General features: G+C 39.4%; 1 protein-coding gene across 2 annotated transcripts in view; it reads right to left on the bottom strand.

Moving 5' to 3' along the window:
* Nucleotides 1-17,105, bottom strand: part of csnk1db (casein kinase 1, delta b) — a 20,650-nt gene extending 3,545 nt beyond the window's left edge. The window contains exons 1-9 of one of the 2 annotated variants that reach the window (XM_041962849.1): nucleotides 16,648-17,105; nucleotides 12,991-13,101; nucleotides 11,111-11,259; nucleotides 6,320-6,548; nucleotides 5,996-6,166; nucleotides 5,704-5,852; nucleotides 5,016-5,175; nucleotides 3,712-3,851; nucleotides 3,264-3,334 (exon numbers count right to left, since the gene is read on the bottom strand). In XM_041962849.1, the coding sequence (XP_041818783.1) occupies nucleotides 3,302-3,334; nucleotides 3,712-3,851; nucleotides 5,016-5,175; nucleotides 5,704-5,852; nucleotides 5,996-6,166; nucleotides 6,320-6,548; nucleotides 11,111-11,259; nucleotides 12,991-13,101; nucleotides 16,648-16,723 (1,218 nt within the window). In that variant the 5' untranslated portion in view covers nucleotides 16,724-17,105 and the 3' untranslated portion in view covers nucleotides 3,264-3,301. The remainder of the gene's footprint in view (nucleotides 1-3,263; nucleotides 3,335-3,711; nucleotides 3,852-5,015; nucleotides 5,176-5,703; nucleotides 5,853-5,995; nucleotides 6,167-6,319; nucleotides 6,549-11,110; nucleotides 11,260-12,990; nucleotides 13,102-16,647) is intronic. The other variant, XM_041962848.1, reaches the window with a different exon arrangement.

The following is a 17,105-nucleotide window of genomic DNA, read 5'->3' as shown; positions in this document are numbered from 1 at the left end:
AGTTTGCACTATCTCCAGAATAAACACAGAGATTTGTTCAAATCTGATGAAGGGGGGACAAATGGCAGAGCTTTGAGCACACAATCATTTAAATTCTACTGACGTTGTTTCCTCTGAGTCAAGTCTGCTCACGGTTTGATGCCATAGCTTATAGCATCGACGATGGCATATCTTTGGGTATGCCTTTAAGATTTACCACAAATAAATGTCAACAACACACTTTCACCTTCACCCACCAGTAAATGGGAGAACGGCTTGTACATATTAAATTAAGTCCACGATTATGAGGGTGAGTTATTAAGCCTACAATTCATCCCAGCAGCCTAGCTTGATGTCTGAACTTTTTCTTCGTAATGTTTGGCTAGACTGAAGCCATGCCCCGTGGTCTGAGAGTAGGATGAAAATAGCAGCTTTATGATTTATTACTGTGTTTGTTACCAATGGGTTATTTTACCCTTTCTTTGCTATCCTCCAATTTAAATATTTCCGTTGATCATATTAGTAACATTTCTAAATAAAAGATTAGAAAAAAAGAGGTTCTGTTGGTGTTATTCCTACAACATCAAAATTAATGTTGCTCCGGGACCATTATTGCAACTGACCAAAAAGCAACACAGTCTGCACAGGGAGCAGGCCATAATGGATCAATGGGTCAAGCAGAGGAATTTCACCCGAGAGAGAGGGATTCATTCCCTGTGTGTTACATATTGTTATATTGCTGACTAGTTATTTTTGCTGCATAAATTTAATCAAGTTGTTTTGTTGCCTAAACGTAACCAAACTAATAAAGAAAACTGAAAATAATAAGTGGACTGCATCCAAAACTACCTGATTACATTTAGGCAACAAAACTAGTTGGTTAGGTTTAAGCATCAAAAATACTTGGTATGGTAGGGTTTCAGAAAAGATCACGGTTTAAGTTAAAATACACTCTTTCACAACCTGAACAACTAACAACATGTTAGAAAGGCCAACTTCACCAATGTGCATATTTTCCCGGTCTTATACCTCGAGTCTCAAAGTTTTGACATCAAAATAGCATCAGTGGTCAGTTGCTATGATGGTCCGGAAGCAACATAATTATGAAGATGTGGGAATAACACAGACACTGCAATATTAAATCTTCATGAGCTCATCTACAAACTCCAAAATGTCATAAGTAAAACATGTAAGTGTGCCCAAAGTGCAAGCGTGTTATGGTAGAAATCACTGCAAAGCATTTCATGCCATTTCCCACTTTAAAACTGTTTGTTGCCAGAACAACTGCCAATGAACATGTCACAATCTAAACAAACAATCTTAGGGGAGACCATACAAAAAAAAAACACTTAGAGCTTCATAATATGTCATTCGACTAAATTCTACTGAAAGCCACAGCAGATCTTGGACCTGAATATGTTACAAGGGATTCACAAATTCTTAATGATCATGGGGCTGCATTTGTAGCCTAGATGTATTCCTTGCCTACTACTACAGCTCCTCACTGATGCGCAGAGGAGCATTACCTGTGCATGTGGAACTTCTAACGCAGTTTAGTTAGTAAGTACCGTATTTTCCGCATTATAAGGCGCACCTAAAAGCCTTTAATTTTGTCAAAAACCAACAGTGCGCCTTATAATTATATAATTATATTATATAATAGCTCCTGAACCTCAGCGCACAGGGTCTGCACATCAGCGCTGTGCGCCATCATCTGCATCTTTACGCAGGATAAACTGTCATCTGTGAGCATGCACTGTGTTTGTTTCAAAACTTACAAAATACATTTTAAATAAATGCTCATTAATTATTTTCAGGAGCCGCATCAGAGGGATGAAAGAGCCGCATGTAGCTCCGGAGCCGCGGGTTGCCGACCCCTGATCTAGTGGATGCGTAACGCAACCCCAGACACCACAGTACGGTAGTTTCTTTCTATGCGGTATAATGTGGTGCGCCCTATATATGAAAAAAGTTTTAAAATAGGCCATTCATTGAGGGTGCGCCTTATAGTGCGGAAAATACAGTAAATAAGTTGCAATCAGTCTGTATTAGAAGCTGTAAATATAATTTCACCACTACAATAAAAAGAGATCTAGGACCTTCTAAGTATCATTCTTTTTTACTCATACAAAGCCAAATGAACAGAAAACAACACATATTTGGTTTTACTTTCTTTTCACAGGTGGGGCTGAAGAAATCGACCCTTGTTGAGCTGGTGCATTATAGCTGCACATGCTTGGCTGGATCATTTTCAAGTTTGCATTATCATTTTGATTTAGCTTAGGACAGGCTGTTCTTGATAATTTTCCAGTTCTATTTGAATGACAGTGGGAGTGAAAAGGCCCAGTCCAAACGCTGAAAGAATTGTACCAATTGACTTCTAACCAAATTGGTTAACCAAAATTGGATTTCATCGCATCTTGCCCATTTATACATTGTCATTCGAGCACCAGACCAAATTCCACTCTTAAATTTACCCTTTAAAGTTTCTTTGCTTACATGCAGATGTGGATTCTTTGTATCGGCACAAATTTGTTGCACTACACAGCAGTTAAAGTAAATGCATCACTTTTAAAGTTGGTTTGCCTGTGAGTCACGTTATTTCCTTTTCCTTATGATTGGTGGAACTAGATGCTGAATTCTTTAGAGCACATAAGGCCAAATTGTCTGGTACAGTGCTCACTCTACATAAAATACACAGGGGCCACATTACATAACTTCCAGCAAACTTCACAAGGAACAATAACAGGCAAAAAAGCATCAGCAATCTGTTTCAACTTAATTAACTTAATTCTCTGGTCCCAGCTAAAAACACACAAAAAAATTGATTCTGTCAGCACGTTAGCATGTCATTCAATTCAGAAACTGGTAATGACAACTGTGGAGGGTCTAAGCCCTGGCCTTGCTGAAACAGAAAAGAGAAATTAGTGCAGCCAAAAATCTCAGCAAAAGGCAGTAAAGATTCTCACACTGAGCTGAAATGAAAGAAGTACACATAATTTAGGTTTGTGACTTGACTGAGGTGTCACTATTGTGGCCCCATGCCTCCCCAACTGAACCTTGTAATGCTGCGCATCTAATCTCATGCACACCATATGTTATCTTCTTGTCTTCCTTTGCCCCTTGTCTATGAGAGCATTGAATTTGTCTTAAATAAAATGACAGACACTAGACTGGAAGTGAAACATGCTGGGACCAAGACTGAACACGGGACTCTGAGGAAACACAATGTGGAACTGGAGTTTAGACCCATGCATCCCTGGTGTTTTAGGGACGGGACTCACCCAGTGTTGCCGCCGTCACACAAGGACGTGGCGAGCGTCTACTTGGCGTGATGCTCGTAGGGAATGCTATTCTGAGGTTGGGGGAAGGGAGAGAGAAGGCCCAATATGTCAGAACCCATTCAGAACCCACATCCAGCACCAACCACACAATTAGAGAAAACTGGGTGAATAGTAGAATAGTTTCTCTATTAAGAAACATTAGTCTGGTGTGCTGTCAGACGAGCATCAAGAGTTTCTTCTGCAGCTCTGATTCTGAGTCCTGTGTTATCCACTACATACCAGTCTTTTGTAAATCATGTAGACAAAAACTCCACTCAAGTAATCATCAATATCTAACGATCCTACAAAGTGGCAAGATACAGACTTTCATGAAAGCAAAGTTTCATGAACTTTAAAATGTAATTCGACCTGCCACAGCTTTCTCCTGCGTCACAGGGATGTCTTGTACCTGTGAGGTGGACATGCGAGAGGTATCCAGCCGCCCTGTTAGATCTGAGGATGAAACGTTGACAGGAGCCCCGCGATGCAGTCGCATGCTAACCTTTCGTTCACGTTCCATACCAGACACCTGTCGAGGGGATGTGTTTGCTGGAGATCAGAGACCAAAAAACAAAGAATACCATCAACATCATCACATCATCTACTTTTGAGGGAATGGATATCATGACATAATTGAAGATAAGACAGACCAGCCACGAAAATTTGGGTATTACAGGCAGCCGGTAACAGCAGTTGGGAAAAAAAAAAATCGCAACAGTAATACAGAATACAAAATAAAAGCTGACTATATATGTACATTTTATACGAAGGACTATAAAAGAGAAAAAATATCTAAAAAAAAAATATGTATACATATACACACACACACACACACACACACACACGTATATGTCACAGTAGAATAAGTAATGAGTAAAAAGACTGTGTTTTTTATTGAGTTAACAGTCCCTTGGGAAAATTCAGTGGAGGCAGCTTATGAAAGGAAGAAGACTAAGTATGCAGATTTAAAGACAGAATCTGAGCAGAGGGGATGGAAGACCAGGGTCTGTCCGGTTGAAGTGGGGTGTAGAGGTTTTGTTGCAGGGTCAGCTGTTTCACTGTTGAGGGAGCTGGGAGTGCATGGGCAAAATTTAAGGAAGACAGTGAGGGAGATGTCAGATGAGGCTGCTAGGTCTAGTCAGTGGATGTGGATCAGGAGAAATAATAGTAGTTGGGGGGTGAAATAGGGACAGTGAGGGAGGGGGGGGGCAGAGGACATGCATGCCTAGGGAGAAGAGGTTAAAGTGAAGGAAGAGAACCAGGAAGAGGAAGTTTAGATAAGGTGGGGGTGTGGCCAGCTAGAGTCTCTCTTTGGGACCATGCGGCCTGTTCAGGTGAGTTTGCGTTGTAAGATACAGAGTTGGCTTGTTTTTTGATCTTTTTGGTTGTTGGTTTGGTAGAAAAACATAGTGGTCATGCAGTAGGTAAAACTGCATTTATATTTATATTGCTTCATATTTGTAGTGACTATATACTGTATTAAATTACAACAGAAATCAGGAAACCTGACAATTGTTGATTTTGCAATCATAAGTAACTGAACTCACTGAACTGAACCCAACATATAACCTATTTCCACAATGTTATTTTAAACCACTGAATACTAGCCTTGAAATCTTAAAACCATGAAACGCTTCCCATGATACTGATGATTTTTACAGTACTGATAGCAGTCGAGTCCAGAGGGGCTGAGGCAAGCCCAAGGGAACTGACCTGTGTGTGAGGTTGGCGTTAGCGGGGCTCCGTCTTGGGTTCCTCGTGGACGTCCTGATGCAGCAGGTATTCCTCTGGCCCCTGGGTTTCTGCCGTGCCTCAGCCTGTCCTCCCGGTCTCGACGCTCTCTCTCTGCTTCCTCTGCTGCACGGTTGGCTCCCTGTATCAGGGGATCACAGTTAGTAGAATTTATCCTCTTGGGAGCATGAATGCCATTACAAAATTTACATCAATTCACCAAATAGCTGCCCAAAGTGGTGGACCGGCTGACAGCTACAACACAAGACTTCTAAATTCCTTAGCACAGCTAGCAAGAATGCTTATTCATCTATAACTAGTATCATTTTTTGATATCAGTCTGACGCAACAATCATAATATGATGTAGAGGGATTTTTAACAGGCCGTTTACCCTGCTTAAATGTGTTTCAAAGGCTTTTCCACAATAAAATAAAACACACTGAGGGAAAAATTAATATGAATATAACAAACACATCAAATGCAAAATATTGGCAAAATAATTTAAATCTCAAAGTATCAGTGTTGCCTTTTGCTAATCTAAAATAAAATGTCAAGGCATCAACACAAATACCTCACCATGAATTAGGTATCCACAAACTCTTTAAAGACTTTTACATACACTGTAGCTGATCAACCACACACTGTTCAGATGTTGAGATTAGTACTCACAAACTTGAGCATGTTCCAATCAAATACATAGTCATATGAGAAGCCCTGTCTGTGGAACAGGTTCCTGAAAAGCTGTCGAAGGTAAGAGTAGTCCGGCTTGTCATCGAAACGCAGGGAGCGACAAAAGTTAAGGTAGGTTGCAAACTCAGCTGTGATAAAGAGGAAGAAAGCATTTTTTTAGTTGATGGGAGTGACTGACTGTTCTTAATTAGCATTGGTAAATATGAAACATGAAATAATTTTAGCTTAATTTTAAATTAAGAAAGCTGAAAAAAAAGAATTTGAGACTCACAAGGGTATCCCTTGCAAAGCACCTCAATGGGGGTGGACATTTTCTTCTCACTAATACGTTCATACTTCTGCCTCTTGGTAGCAGCCTTAAGGCCTTGCCAAGGCAGTGAGCCCAGATTAAAATACATAAGAACATAGCCCAATGACTCCAGGTCATCGCGCCTCGACTGCTCTGTAGAGGGAGAGAAGAGACAAGAAGAAGAATGGAGAAAAGACGAAGAAAAATGATCATTACTGCACTCAGAAATACAACTTCAAATATATTGCTAATGTGTTCATGTCACACTGGCTTAGACAATGTATTGATTTTTTTTTTTTTTTTTACCAATCCCCAGATGTGTGTTGATTGAGGCGTAGCGTGCAGTGCCAGTCAGGTTCTTGTTCTCGCGGTAGGGGATGTGCTGGTGTGTACGAGCATCACGGTATTTTTTAGCAAGGCCAAAGTCAATAATGTAGACCAGGTTGCCCTTTTTGCCCAGTCCCATCAGGAAGTTATCAGGCTTCACATCTCTGTGGATGAAGTTCTTGGAGTGAATGTACTCAATGCGACTGATCTGTCATGGAGAGTAACAAAATAAAAGACAAATTAGGTCACTACACCATGTTAATATGCAGGCATTTGCCAAGTGCTGGCTTAGCAGCCACTCTCACCTGTCTGACAGCTCATTCCACACACCATAGCTGGATAAGGGCAGATTAATGTTAGCTGACTAAATTTGATGACTGTGACATTAATCACAGCAAACCATTGGTTTGGTAACGTATTTACAGTAGATTGTACTGGATATGTGACAGCTGAAAGAAGCAGGAAACTGTCGCCAGAGGTTAAAGGTAGCCTGGAATTGAACCAGTGACCGTTGCAACCAGGCAGCATGTGCTATAACCACATCATATGGCTACAAAGGCCCTCCCTTTGATATTAAATTTATTTATTAAAGTTATTTATTTTTCTTATGACTGAATTCACAATTCTAAACTTGTAATTGTAATGTTACTGTTCTCATAAACACATTGCTAAAGGTTTGATTATTCAGATAATGACCAGAAACTACAATTACTGCCTGGTTGTATGCCTCCATCAACCAGTCAAATTGCAATACAAACACAGGTTTTGTGAGTTTTACTTTGTTTATGTTGAGTTTGAATGAAGTGTGTTTTATGATGAGTTAACAAGGCAATTAAGCTAGTATTAGTTCTGTGAAAAAGATAAACTTGAATTCAGAGGGCATACAATGTGTTTTTCCGTTTAATAATGAAAATAGCTGGACGAATATTTCCTTTCTCTACACTTTGAGAGTTTATTCTAGTAAACAAAAAAAGCTAAGAAATGTAGCAAACTCAACATTAGTGGCCGTGCAGTCCTTTGCTATTTGGCTAACAGTGGCCGGTTATAAAATGTTCACAGTGACTTTAACCTTTAACAGGGGTTTCACTAATTTCTAAAGATAATTTTCCAGGACTATTCCAGGATATTTTCAGTGATGAGTTAGCTGGTAAGACAGACGGAGAGCACGACATACACCAACATATTCCCCTTTTTTCTTATATTAAACAACCCTTCCTGCCATTTTGTAAGCACATAAAGCACTGTTCTTTGACTAAACCTGTATTTACAATATTATTATTGTATATATGTATGTATATGTATTTCTATAAAAGGTACATTATCTTGTTAAAATCCTTAAAATAATATCTACTTCTTCTTCCTCATTAACAAATCCTGAATTTATGGTAATGCAAACATGTGTCATTTTGAAGGTTTAACTACTTTATAGGACAGGGGTAGTCAATTAAAATTCACTGAGGTCCAATACTTAAAGTTCCTCAGCATAAAAAGGTCCGAACCGAAGACCAACTTGTATTATTGTGTTTGTGGTTTTCAATATTGTATTATCAGTTTTAAGTACACTTACATAGTCAAATAAATTTAAGGCTTCTATTTCTAAAGGCCTACACTTCAAGTAAAAAAGGTCACAAAAAGTGTCTGCTTTAGGAACAGTGCAAACAGAGCATTGACTAAACAACCTTTTTTTTAAATTAAACAAGTCCATGCCTAAAGAGAGCTGAAGGTCAACGGGTTAACATGTTCAAAACAATAAAATGGCTCTTTTTTAAAGATGACTGATTTTTTTTCACAGACTTCGTCTTTTTGTTTTCCTTCAAACACTCTTTCACACGCTACCTTTAGCGAACACTCATTTGCACGTTGCTGGGCTGTAAATATGTGCATGATGAGTCGTGTAGACCTGTCATACTGGGCTCGGAGCTCGGATATTTTGCGTGCTCTCAGCTCGGACTTCAGGGGATAACTTCGCTCAAAAGAGGCGTGCCTCGTTTCATAGTGCCGCTTCACGTTGCCGCTTTTAATTAATGCAACGGTTTTGGAGCATATGAGGCACACTGGTTTTGAGCTGTCTGCTGAAAGAATGAACATAAATTTCTCCGTCCATTCATCATTAAAACTAGTTTTCCGCATCGACCTTCCTCATTTTAGAGCACGCCATGCTCTCCCCTCTGTCTTCCTCTCGGCTTTTGGGTGCACTGGCTGTGCAGGGTAAACAAAGGATTTGATTGGCTCAACTGAGTGTCGGCGCTATTACCGTATTAACTGGAGTAGCAGCGCCCACTACCGTCAGAAAAATGCTCCATGTAAAATTTTGTACATAGATTGATCGGAGATTCGTGGGTCCGGTCAGACCACTCACTCTGTCCGGACCCGGACCGCGGTCCGCCATTTGGTGATGCCTGTTATAGGAGATGCACCCTACTTTACTGAACAATCAATTCTCAGTGTTTGTGCATTAGAGGCTTCAAGTTGGATTTTCAATCAGCACAGACTTTGAAACAGTACATCATTCTGCACATAAGCTCAAACATTCGAGTGTTGGAAAAAGAAAAAAAAACAACACATTTTTTATATAGGATAACGTAATAACTTACATCATTCAGAGTTTCTGCCACTTAAGTTGTAATGTCATCCAACCTGCATGGGCTACAATTTGATGTGACCTGGGGATGTATTCACAGCGTTTTCAGAGCATGACCAAGAAGAGCCCATTCCAAATACTTTTGTCCATAAACTACCATGCGTTAATATGATCCTGAACATAACTTAGACCTTTCAGATGGCAATGTTGTCTGTTTTGGGGAGCTCTGACAGAAAGCCTTTTAGTTTATTCTCAGCTCATGGAAAACAGGAGAATGTTGAAATAATTTTTCAGGACAACACAAGATTTTCAGGACATTTTACTTTTCCGCTCATTCTCCATGTGTTTTCCATGACTTGAAAATTGGTCAGCTATTCTAAAGGTTGTTCAGGACGCGAGGGAAACATGCTTCTTCACATTTGGACACCATCAAGAACGTAGCCGAGAGGAGGATGTTAGCCAAGCCGACATCTATCACTGACAACCCCTCCCACCCCCTGTATGACACAGTGGGGGCCCTCAGCAGCGCCTTCAGCAACGGACTGCTGCATCCACTCTGCAAGAAGGAATGCCACCGCAGGTCCTTCGTACCAACAGCTGTCAGAGTGTTCAACTTTTTTTGCACTGATGTGTGAATCATCATACACAAATTACCTTGTGCAATATTTTGTTTTCACTCTAACTCAACCTATGCTTATACACTGGTATTCCACTGTGACACATATATATTTATTACTGTGCAATAGTGTAAATGGTGTACTTATTTTATCCATACCCACCATGTGCAGTTTCAATTCATGTGCAATTTATGTGAAACTGTGAAATTCTCTACAATTTTTGCCATTATATTTTTATGGCAATATTTTTCATAGTTTGGCTATATATATATATATATATATATATATATATATATATATATACACACACACACACACACACACACACACACACAAATATAGGCAATTAGCAAGACACCCCCAATAAAGGAGTGGTTCTGTAGGTGGTGACCACAGGCCACTTCTCAGTTCCTATGCTTTCTGGCTGATTTTTTGGTCACTTTTAAATGCTGGCGGTGCTTTCACTCTAGTGGTAGCATGATACGGAGTCTACAACCCACACAAGTGGCTCAGGTAGTGCAGCTCATCCAGGATGGCACATCAATGCAAGCTGGACGTTTAGCATTTGCCAGAGAACACCAAGATTGGCAAATTCGCCACTGGGGCCCTGTGCTCTTCACAGATGAGAGCAGGTTCACACTGAGCACATGTGACAGACATGACAGAGTCTGGAGACTCCTTGGAGAATGTTCTGCTACCTGCAACATCCTCCAGCACGACCGGTTTGGCAGTGGGTCAGTAATGGTGTGGGGTGGCATTTCTTTGGGGGTCACACAGCCCTCCTTGTGCTCGCCAGAGGCCATTAGGTACCGAGATGAGATCCTCAGACCCCTTGTGAAACCATATGCTGGTGTTTGGCCCTGGGTTCCTCCTAATGCAAGACAGTGCTAGACCTCATGTGGCTGGAGTGTGTCAGCAGTTCCTGCAAGACGAAGGCATTGATGCTATGGACTGGCCCGCCCGTTCCCCTGCATGCCCAGGAGTTGTAGGGAGGTCATACAGGCAAGTGGAGGCCGCACACACTACTGAGCCTTATTTTGACTTGTTTTAAGGACATTACATCACAGATCAGCTTGTAGTGTGCTTTTCCAGTTTAATTTTGAGCGTGACTCCAAATCCAGACATCCATAGATTAATAAATTTAATTTACATTGATAATTTTTGTGTGACTTTGTTGTCAGCACATTCAACTATGTAAAGATTAAAAATTTTATAAGAATATTTCATTCATTCAGATCTAGGATGTGTTATTTTTATGTTCCCTTTATTTTTTTGAGCAGTGTATATTTAATTCAATACTTTCTCTGGGCAATCTCAATAAATAAAAGGCCTTCATCTCCACCGAGTCATATATAGTGGTCTGACTTGAAAAAAATAAAAATGGCACAACTTTCTTTGCAAAATTGATGCTAGAGAAAAAAGAAAATCACTAAAAAACTCTATATCAAGTTAACTCCAGATATGTATCGGTGATGCTCTGGATTAGTGGTAGAAATATGATGTTATCTAAAAGTAGGGTGGGATGTGTAAGAAGGTAAAGAAATGGCGTGTGGCATGAGTAGGCAGTCTCACCATCTGATCAGCAAGCAGCAGGACTGTCTTAAGACTGAACTTGCGGGAGCAAAAGTTGAAGAGATCCTCCAGACTGGGCCCCAGCAGTTCCATCACCATCACATTGTAATCACCTTCTGCTCCGCACCACTTTATTGTTGGAATGCCCACTGCAAAAACATGGGAGTTAATGCAATAACAATGATAAGAACACAACAATGCAGTCTTAGGAACACCTCCTGAAGATGTGTCTTATTTATTGAAGACAAGGCTGAAGGCAAAAGGCCCTTGAAACAAGCAAGACGTGAGGCTGGCTACAGTAGGATCATCAGGCAAAAAATCAAGCATTTGCTGATGTGTGTGGGGTTTTACATCAGTAATGTCATTCTTAGCAGTCTGCACTATGACTGTTTTCTATCCTGCTCCTTCTATTCAGGGGGGCAGGGGGCAAACAAACTGTTCTGTAATGCCACTAAAAGTCGTACTAATAGCTGAGCCACCATTTCATTCCTCCACATACGCTATTATGGTTTAAAGGGTCAAGAAAATGTTATATTAACTTGTCAAATTAATTTTGGTTGCCTTATAGAGGGGGGTTATTTAGAAACGGGGAAACAATTTCTACACAGTTTACCCAAATATTAACCAAAGCACAACTGGGGTAAAAAAGATACACTTGATTCCCCAGCAGGGGAAATTCGGTTGTTACAAGCAGCAGGTAATGGCAGTTGGTCAAAAAAAAAAAAAAAAAAAAAGCAATAGAGTAGAAGTAGAAGATAAGTAGTAGAAAAATACAAGTCTCAAAATGCAGAATAAAATATACAGTGCCTATCATAAGTATTCACCCCCTCTGATGTTTTACCCTTTTATTGCTTTCATAAATCAATCATGGTCAATAAAATTTAGCTTTTTTAAAGGATAACTTTTGTTTTTTACAACCTGGACTTTATTTGTAGCATTAAATACGACCATTTAGACACCCAGACAACTTTGGTGGCATTTGGAGTCGTTTTGAAGAAATTAGCCCCAGAAGAGCGGCGCTAATATCCGTATAATGCGAGTAATTGGGGCACCCGTGCGTAGCCTCTATAAACGCATAATCTGCGGCGAAACTCGTTCATATTCCAATAGCTATTCCCCTCTGAGCCCGTGGTGGCATGTTATCAACATCCAGTGTCTCTAGACAACTACTTCTGACGTGGATGACGTCATTTTCGAGCGCCGCGTGCTGCGAGCAACCAGCCACAACATGGCTAACTCTGCGGCGGTCGGCTAGTTTAGCTGTAGTTTGCGACTGTTATTTTTCACAAAATGGATGAATATTTTTCCGACTCTGAGGTGGTGGATGATGACTTTGTTTACGATGGATGTCCTCACCGTTTTGAGCCAGAGTACACGGACGAGGAGCTCGTTGAAAGGAGGACGAGGAGGCAGAGAGAGGAACAGCTGGCCAAACAACAACAAACGGCTGCCCCAATTACTCGCATTATATGGATATTAGCGCCGCTCTTCTGGGGCTAATTTCTTCAAAACGACTCCAAATGCCACCAAAGTTGTCTGGGTGTCTAAATGGTCGTATTTAATGCTACAAATAAAGTCCAGGTTGTAAAAAACGAAAGTTATCCTTTAACACAAAAATTTATTGGAAAAAACTCTTTAATGTCAAAGTGAAAACAGATTTCTATAAAGTAATGTTAATGAAATAAAATTATATAAATAAAAATAATTGTTTGCACAATTATTCACCTCCTTTTTAATGGTCTAATTCAATAGAGGTCCATCAATCCATGATTGATTTATGAAAGCAATAAAAGGGTAAAACATCAGAGGGGGTGAATACTTATGATCGACAGAAGTCGAATGGAAAAAAAAGGATTCCAGCATGTGAGCTGACATGTCACCTCCTCCTTGCATCATCTTGTAGATCTTGCTTTCGATGTGGAGTTGGGGGTGTTTGGTCTTCACACATTCCAACTTAATGGCAACCTCCTCCCCCACTGAAATATCTGTGCCTGGAAAAGGACAACTTTTACAGTATCAGTTCATCAAAATCACAAAAACTAGTGGCATTTAACTAAAGCTTCATTTTTATCTGCCAAAGTTTTTCAATATCCACTGCTACGATGTCTAATTTCATGTTTCATGAACTATATTTGGACAGGGGCAGACTAGACAGCTTGATACTACTGCAGATAGGAAAGTATTTGTCTTGTCTCTTAGTGTAGGATAAAGACAGTCAAATAGTCTGTGATAGTAAAAGTGTGTGTGTGTGTGTGTGATTGAAAGAGAGCATGTAAAAAAACTCAATTTACTTGTTATATTGTAGGGAAGCACGCTAAGGTGGAGGCTGAAAAGTTACTACCATAACAGTTCGCCAGTCTGGCTCTAAACTTTATGTATTAGCTATGGGGACAATGTACGCAATGTGGATAATAGTGTGTGTTTGCGTGAAAGTCACATGAAAAACTCTACAGCTCACAACTAATACAATAACATAATGTTAAGAGCAGAGTAAACAGGGGCAGCAGCTTTGCTAGCTCGTAGTACCTCCCAATATGTCTGAGAATCATTTGAAACAATGCTGTTGGCAATATTGATGTAGAAACAGTCCATGATAGCCTGTGTGTGTGATTGTGAGAGAGAGTAAGAAATTCAATTCAGTCTTGTTTTATTGCAGGGAAGTACACTGAGATGAAGGCTGACTAACTTTTAGCATAACATTAGCTCGCCGGTCCTGCTCTAAATGCTCAGCAGACTCAATGGGAGAATGTCTGTTGTGTAGAGAATAGTGTTTGCGTGAAAGACACATGAAAAACTTTACAACTCACAACTACTAACGTTGCTGTGAGCTTTCTGGTCCTATGCGTTTCATTTGGTAACAGCTGGTTTAATCCCCTGCAACAAGGCTGCTGATAATATCGATATGGAAATAGTGATAGTAGTAAGAAGTGTGTGTGTGAGAGAGTAAACTTTACAAGAGTTGCTGCTGAACTCTTGCACTTTTTCCAACTTAAAACAAAGTTCAAAGTCATTTCACTTATTGTGAAATTTTACTTTACTGAGTATAAAATTCAGGGCGCTATTATATAAGTTTTTGTTTATTTTTACAAGAGTTGATGCTGAGCTTCTTAACTCCATGTACTTTTGATGTGTTTGAACTTAAAAGAAAGACAAGTAATTTCAGCTATATTTAAATGTTACTTTATTGACTGTGGAAACATTTCAGGTAGCTATTTATTTAAGTTTTTATTCAACTTTATAAGAGATGCTCCTGAGTCTAGGAATTATTTTTTGGTTAAATAAACATGCTTTAGGCTTTTAAACAGAGTTAAGTGTTTGTATTATTCAAAATTTTACGCCAAATTTTTACACCTTTACTGCAAATTAATATCGGCCCCAAATATCGGTTATCCTTAAGTACTAATAATCATATCGGTCCTGAAACACCCATATCAGTCGATCTCTAATTGTTTTCCACATGCTATGACATGCTGCCTGCATACCCAAATTTCCCTGGCTGGGGAAAAGTCTTATGTAAAATTAGTTAAGGCGACAAAATCTGTAAAGTTAGTATGAGAATGCAGTTTATCTCAATGGATTATATTGATGCCGAACTGACAGGAAGAACAACAACATATGATGCCTTTTATCTTGTGTTTCTAGTGTAATGTGTTTCTGTAGGCATTTAAGAATTTTTTAACATGTTGAATTTCGTAAATGGAGTTATACAAAATATAATATTTTTCCCAGAAAAGCACAGGGAGCTTTCATTTAACTCAAATACTGTATGTACATTTCTTTGTTTGTCACCACTATAGAAACACTAGGTGACTGCTTAGGTATGAAAAGGTTGTCTGACATTCACTGACTGCGCTATCATTAAAATATAATAATGCGAGATGTTCTGAGATAAAAGGATCAATCAGACAGCATTTTGTGGAAAAGTCAAACATTCAGGTTACAGTTTTAATAAACTAACTACTGTTTTTCAATACACCCATCCCTGATTTGATTACCGTTTTTTGTCCTCCTATTATGCAACTATCACTTATTGCTATTGCACCATTGGTTTTGGCTGTGATGCCCCAATAAATCTTTATTCATCAAAGGCCAGAGTAGTGGACTGTTGTGTTGATCTGATACTTTACAGTATATTTATATTCTATTCTTTTCAACAGTGACAAAATGCAGAGCCTTTACAAAGAGTCTAACAGACATATGAATGGTAAAATGTGAGACTTTTGCAATGTTGCACAGTATGCTACACATCCTCTATGGATACCCAGATAACTTATATATACAGCTTTAAATCTTCAAAGTCTATTTTGTTTGAGAGGTGACTGATGCCTTAATTAACTGGAAAAAACAGTGTGCCCAGTGTGATCACAAGCGTTATCACACGACTACTGTAAACTAAAAGAAGAAACCTTGTCGAACTGAAAATGGGTGGTAAGTTGGGTTTTACTAGGTACACTAGAACATGGAAGAACTGTGTCGCTGTCTAGCTACTGTCATCTTTAGAAATGGAATTAGATGACAGACAACAGGGATCAAGCTTAGACAACTCATTCACATAACTGCCTACATATTTCACTGGCTAAAATGACAAGTGAGTTGTGTCCATGGTAACTGTCCAGTGTCTCATTCCACTTGAACTGTATATTTATTGGCCAATGGTGGAACGTAGTTAAGTACATTTACTAAAGTGCTGTACTTTAGTACAATTTTCAAGTACTAGTAATTGAGTTTTTTCTATTGAATTATATTTGGGAGAAAATACTGTACTTTTTACTCCACTGCATTTATTTGATAACTGATAACTACTAATTATGCAGAATCACAGTATTAATATAAAATAAAAATCAACTGAAACATTGATGTATTATTATAGATTAAGCTACGCAGCAATATAACTAACTAAACGAGCCCTGTCTTCACCGTCTGCAACATTAAAGTGATGAATGAACAATGATTACAATACATTAATATGATGTACATTATTCTGAAATGCCATGCTGCACCTTGGGTCATAAGTATGTTTTGATGCTAATAGTTTTGTACTTTTGGTTAAGTAAGATTTTGAATGTAAGACTTTCACTTGTAAATAAGTATATTATATTGTGGTATTGCTACTGTTACTTAATCTGATCTGTGTCCACCACTGCCCTTGGCAAACAACTACAATTTGCTGGATTTTTGCATACCCAGCTTTGCTCTGCTTAAACAATAAGGTTACACACTGTTTACAGCGATTAGTCTAAGACAGCAGAAAAGAAGTTTTCACTGAGCTAATGTAAAACAGGGTCAGCTAAAATCGGCCGTTTTACCTAGATTTTCTATAATGCCTGTAGTGCCACAAGTCGGTCGAGGTATTTCAACTCTGACATCGCCTTGCTTTGTAATATCAGCTGGCAAGACAGCGGTAAGGAAAAGTGAGTTAACAAGTAGCTTACTGACGTACATGGAGGTTGCTACAAACATGACATGAATGTAATGTAATTTGGACTCGGAATCTGTTTAGTGATGGCATGAACAAGCTGACGACATTTTTTACTTACCTAAATAGATATCCCCGAAAGACCCGCTTCCGATTTTTCTGCCCAGTCTGTACCGGTTCCCCACTCTCAGCTCCATTTCGCTAGTAGCTAACGCTACGTCTGTTGCTTCTTTGGTACCTTGGTAATTAACGTTGCTTATCCTAAATGTTCAGCCTTTGACCTTTTGTTTTAGGTTACCTCTGCAAACAGCTCACCTCTCTAGACTTGTTCACAACCCTCTTGATTCACACTCCCCCGTCCCCCTGAATCCTAGTTCCTTCTGTAACATTACAATTTTCACCATTCCTTTTGTATCTTTCGGAGGGACGAAGACCTATAATATCGATATCTTCCGATAGTGTGAAACGGCTAGTTTATGTTCTCCATATTTTAGGGGTCATTATTACCAAAAAACAACAACGATGGAGACGGATCTTGCGGGCAGACTTCCCTCTACTCGTAGGTCGCTTCTCTCCACT

This window comes from Chelmon rostratus, chromosome 21 (assembly GCF_017976325.1).
Source record: "Chelmon rostratus isolate fCheRos1 chromosome 21, fCheRos1.pri, whole genome shotgun sequence".
In the NCBI taxonomy this organism is placed as follows: domain Eukaryota; kingdom Metazoa; phylum Chordata; class Actinopteri; order Chaetodontiformes; family Chaetodontidae; genus Chelmon; species Chelmon rostratus.
Note: the sequence above shows the minus strand (reverse complement) of the source record. Positions and strands in the feature narration are given on the sequence as shown.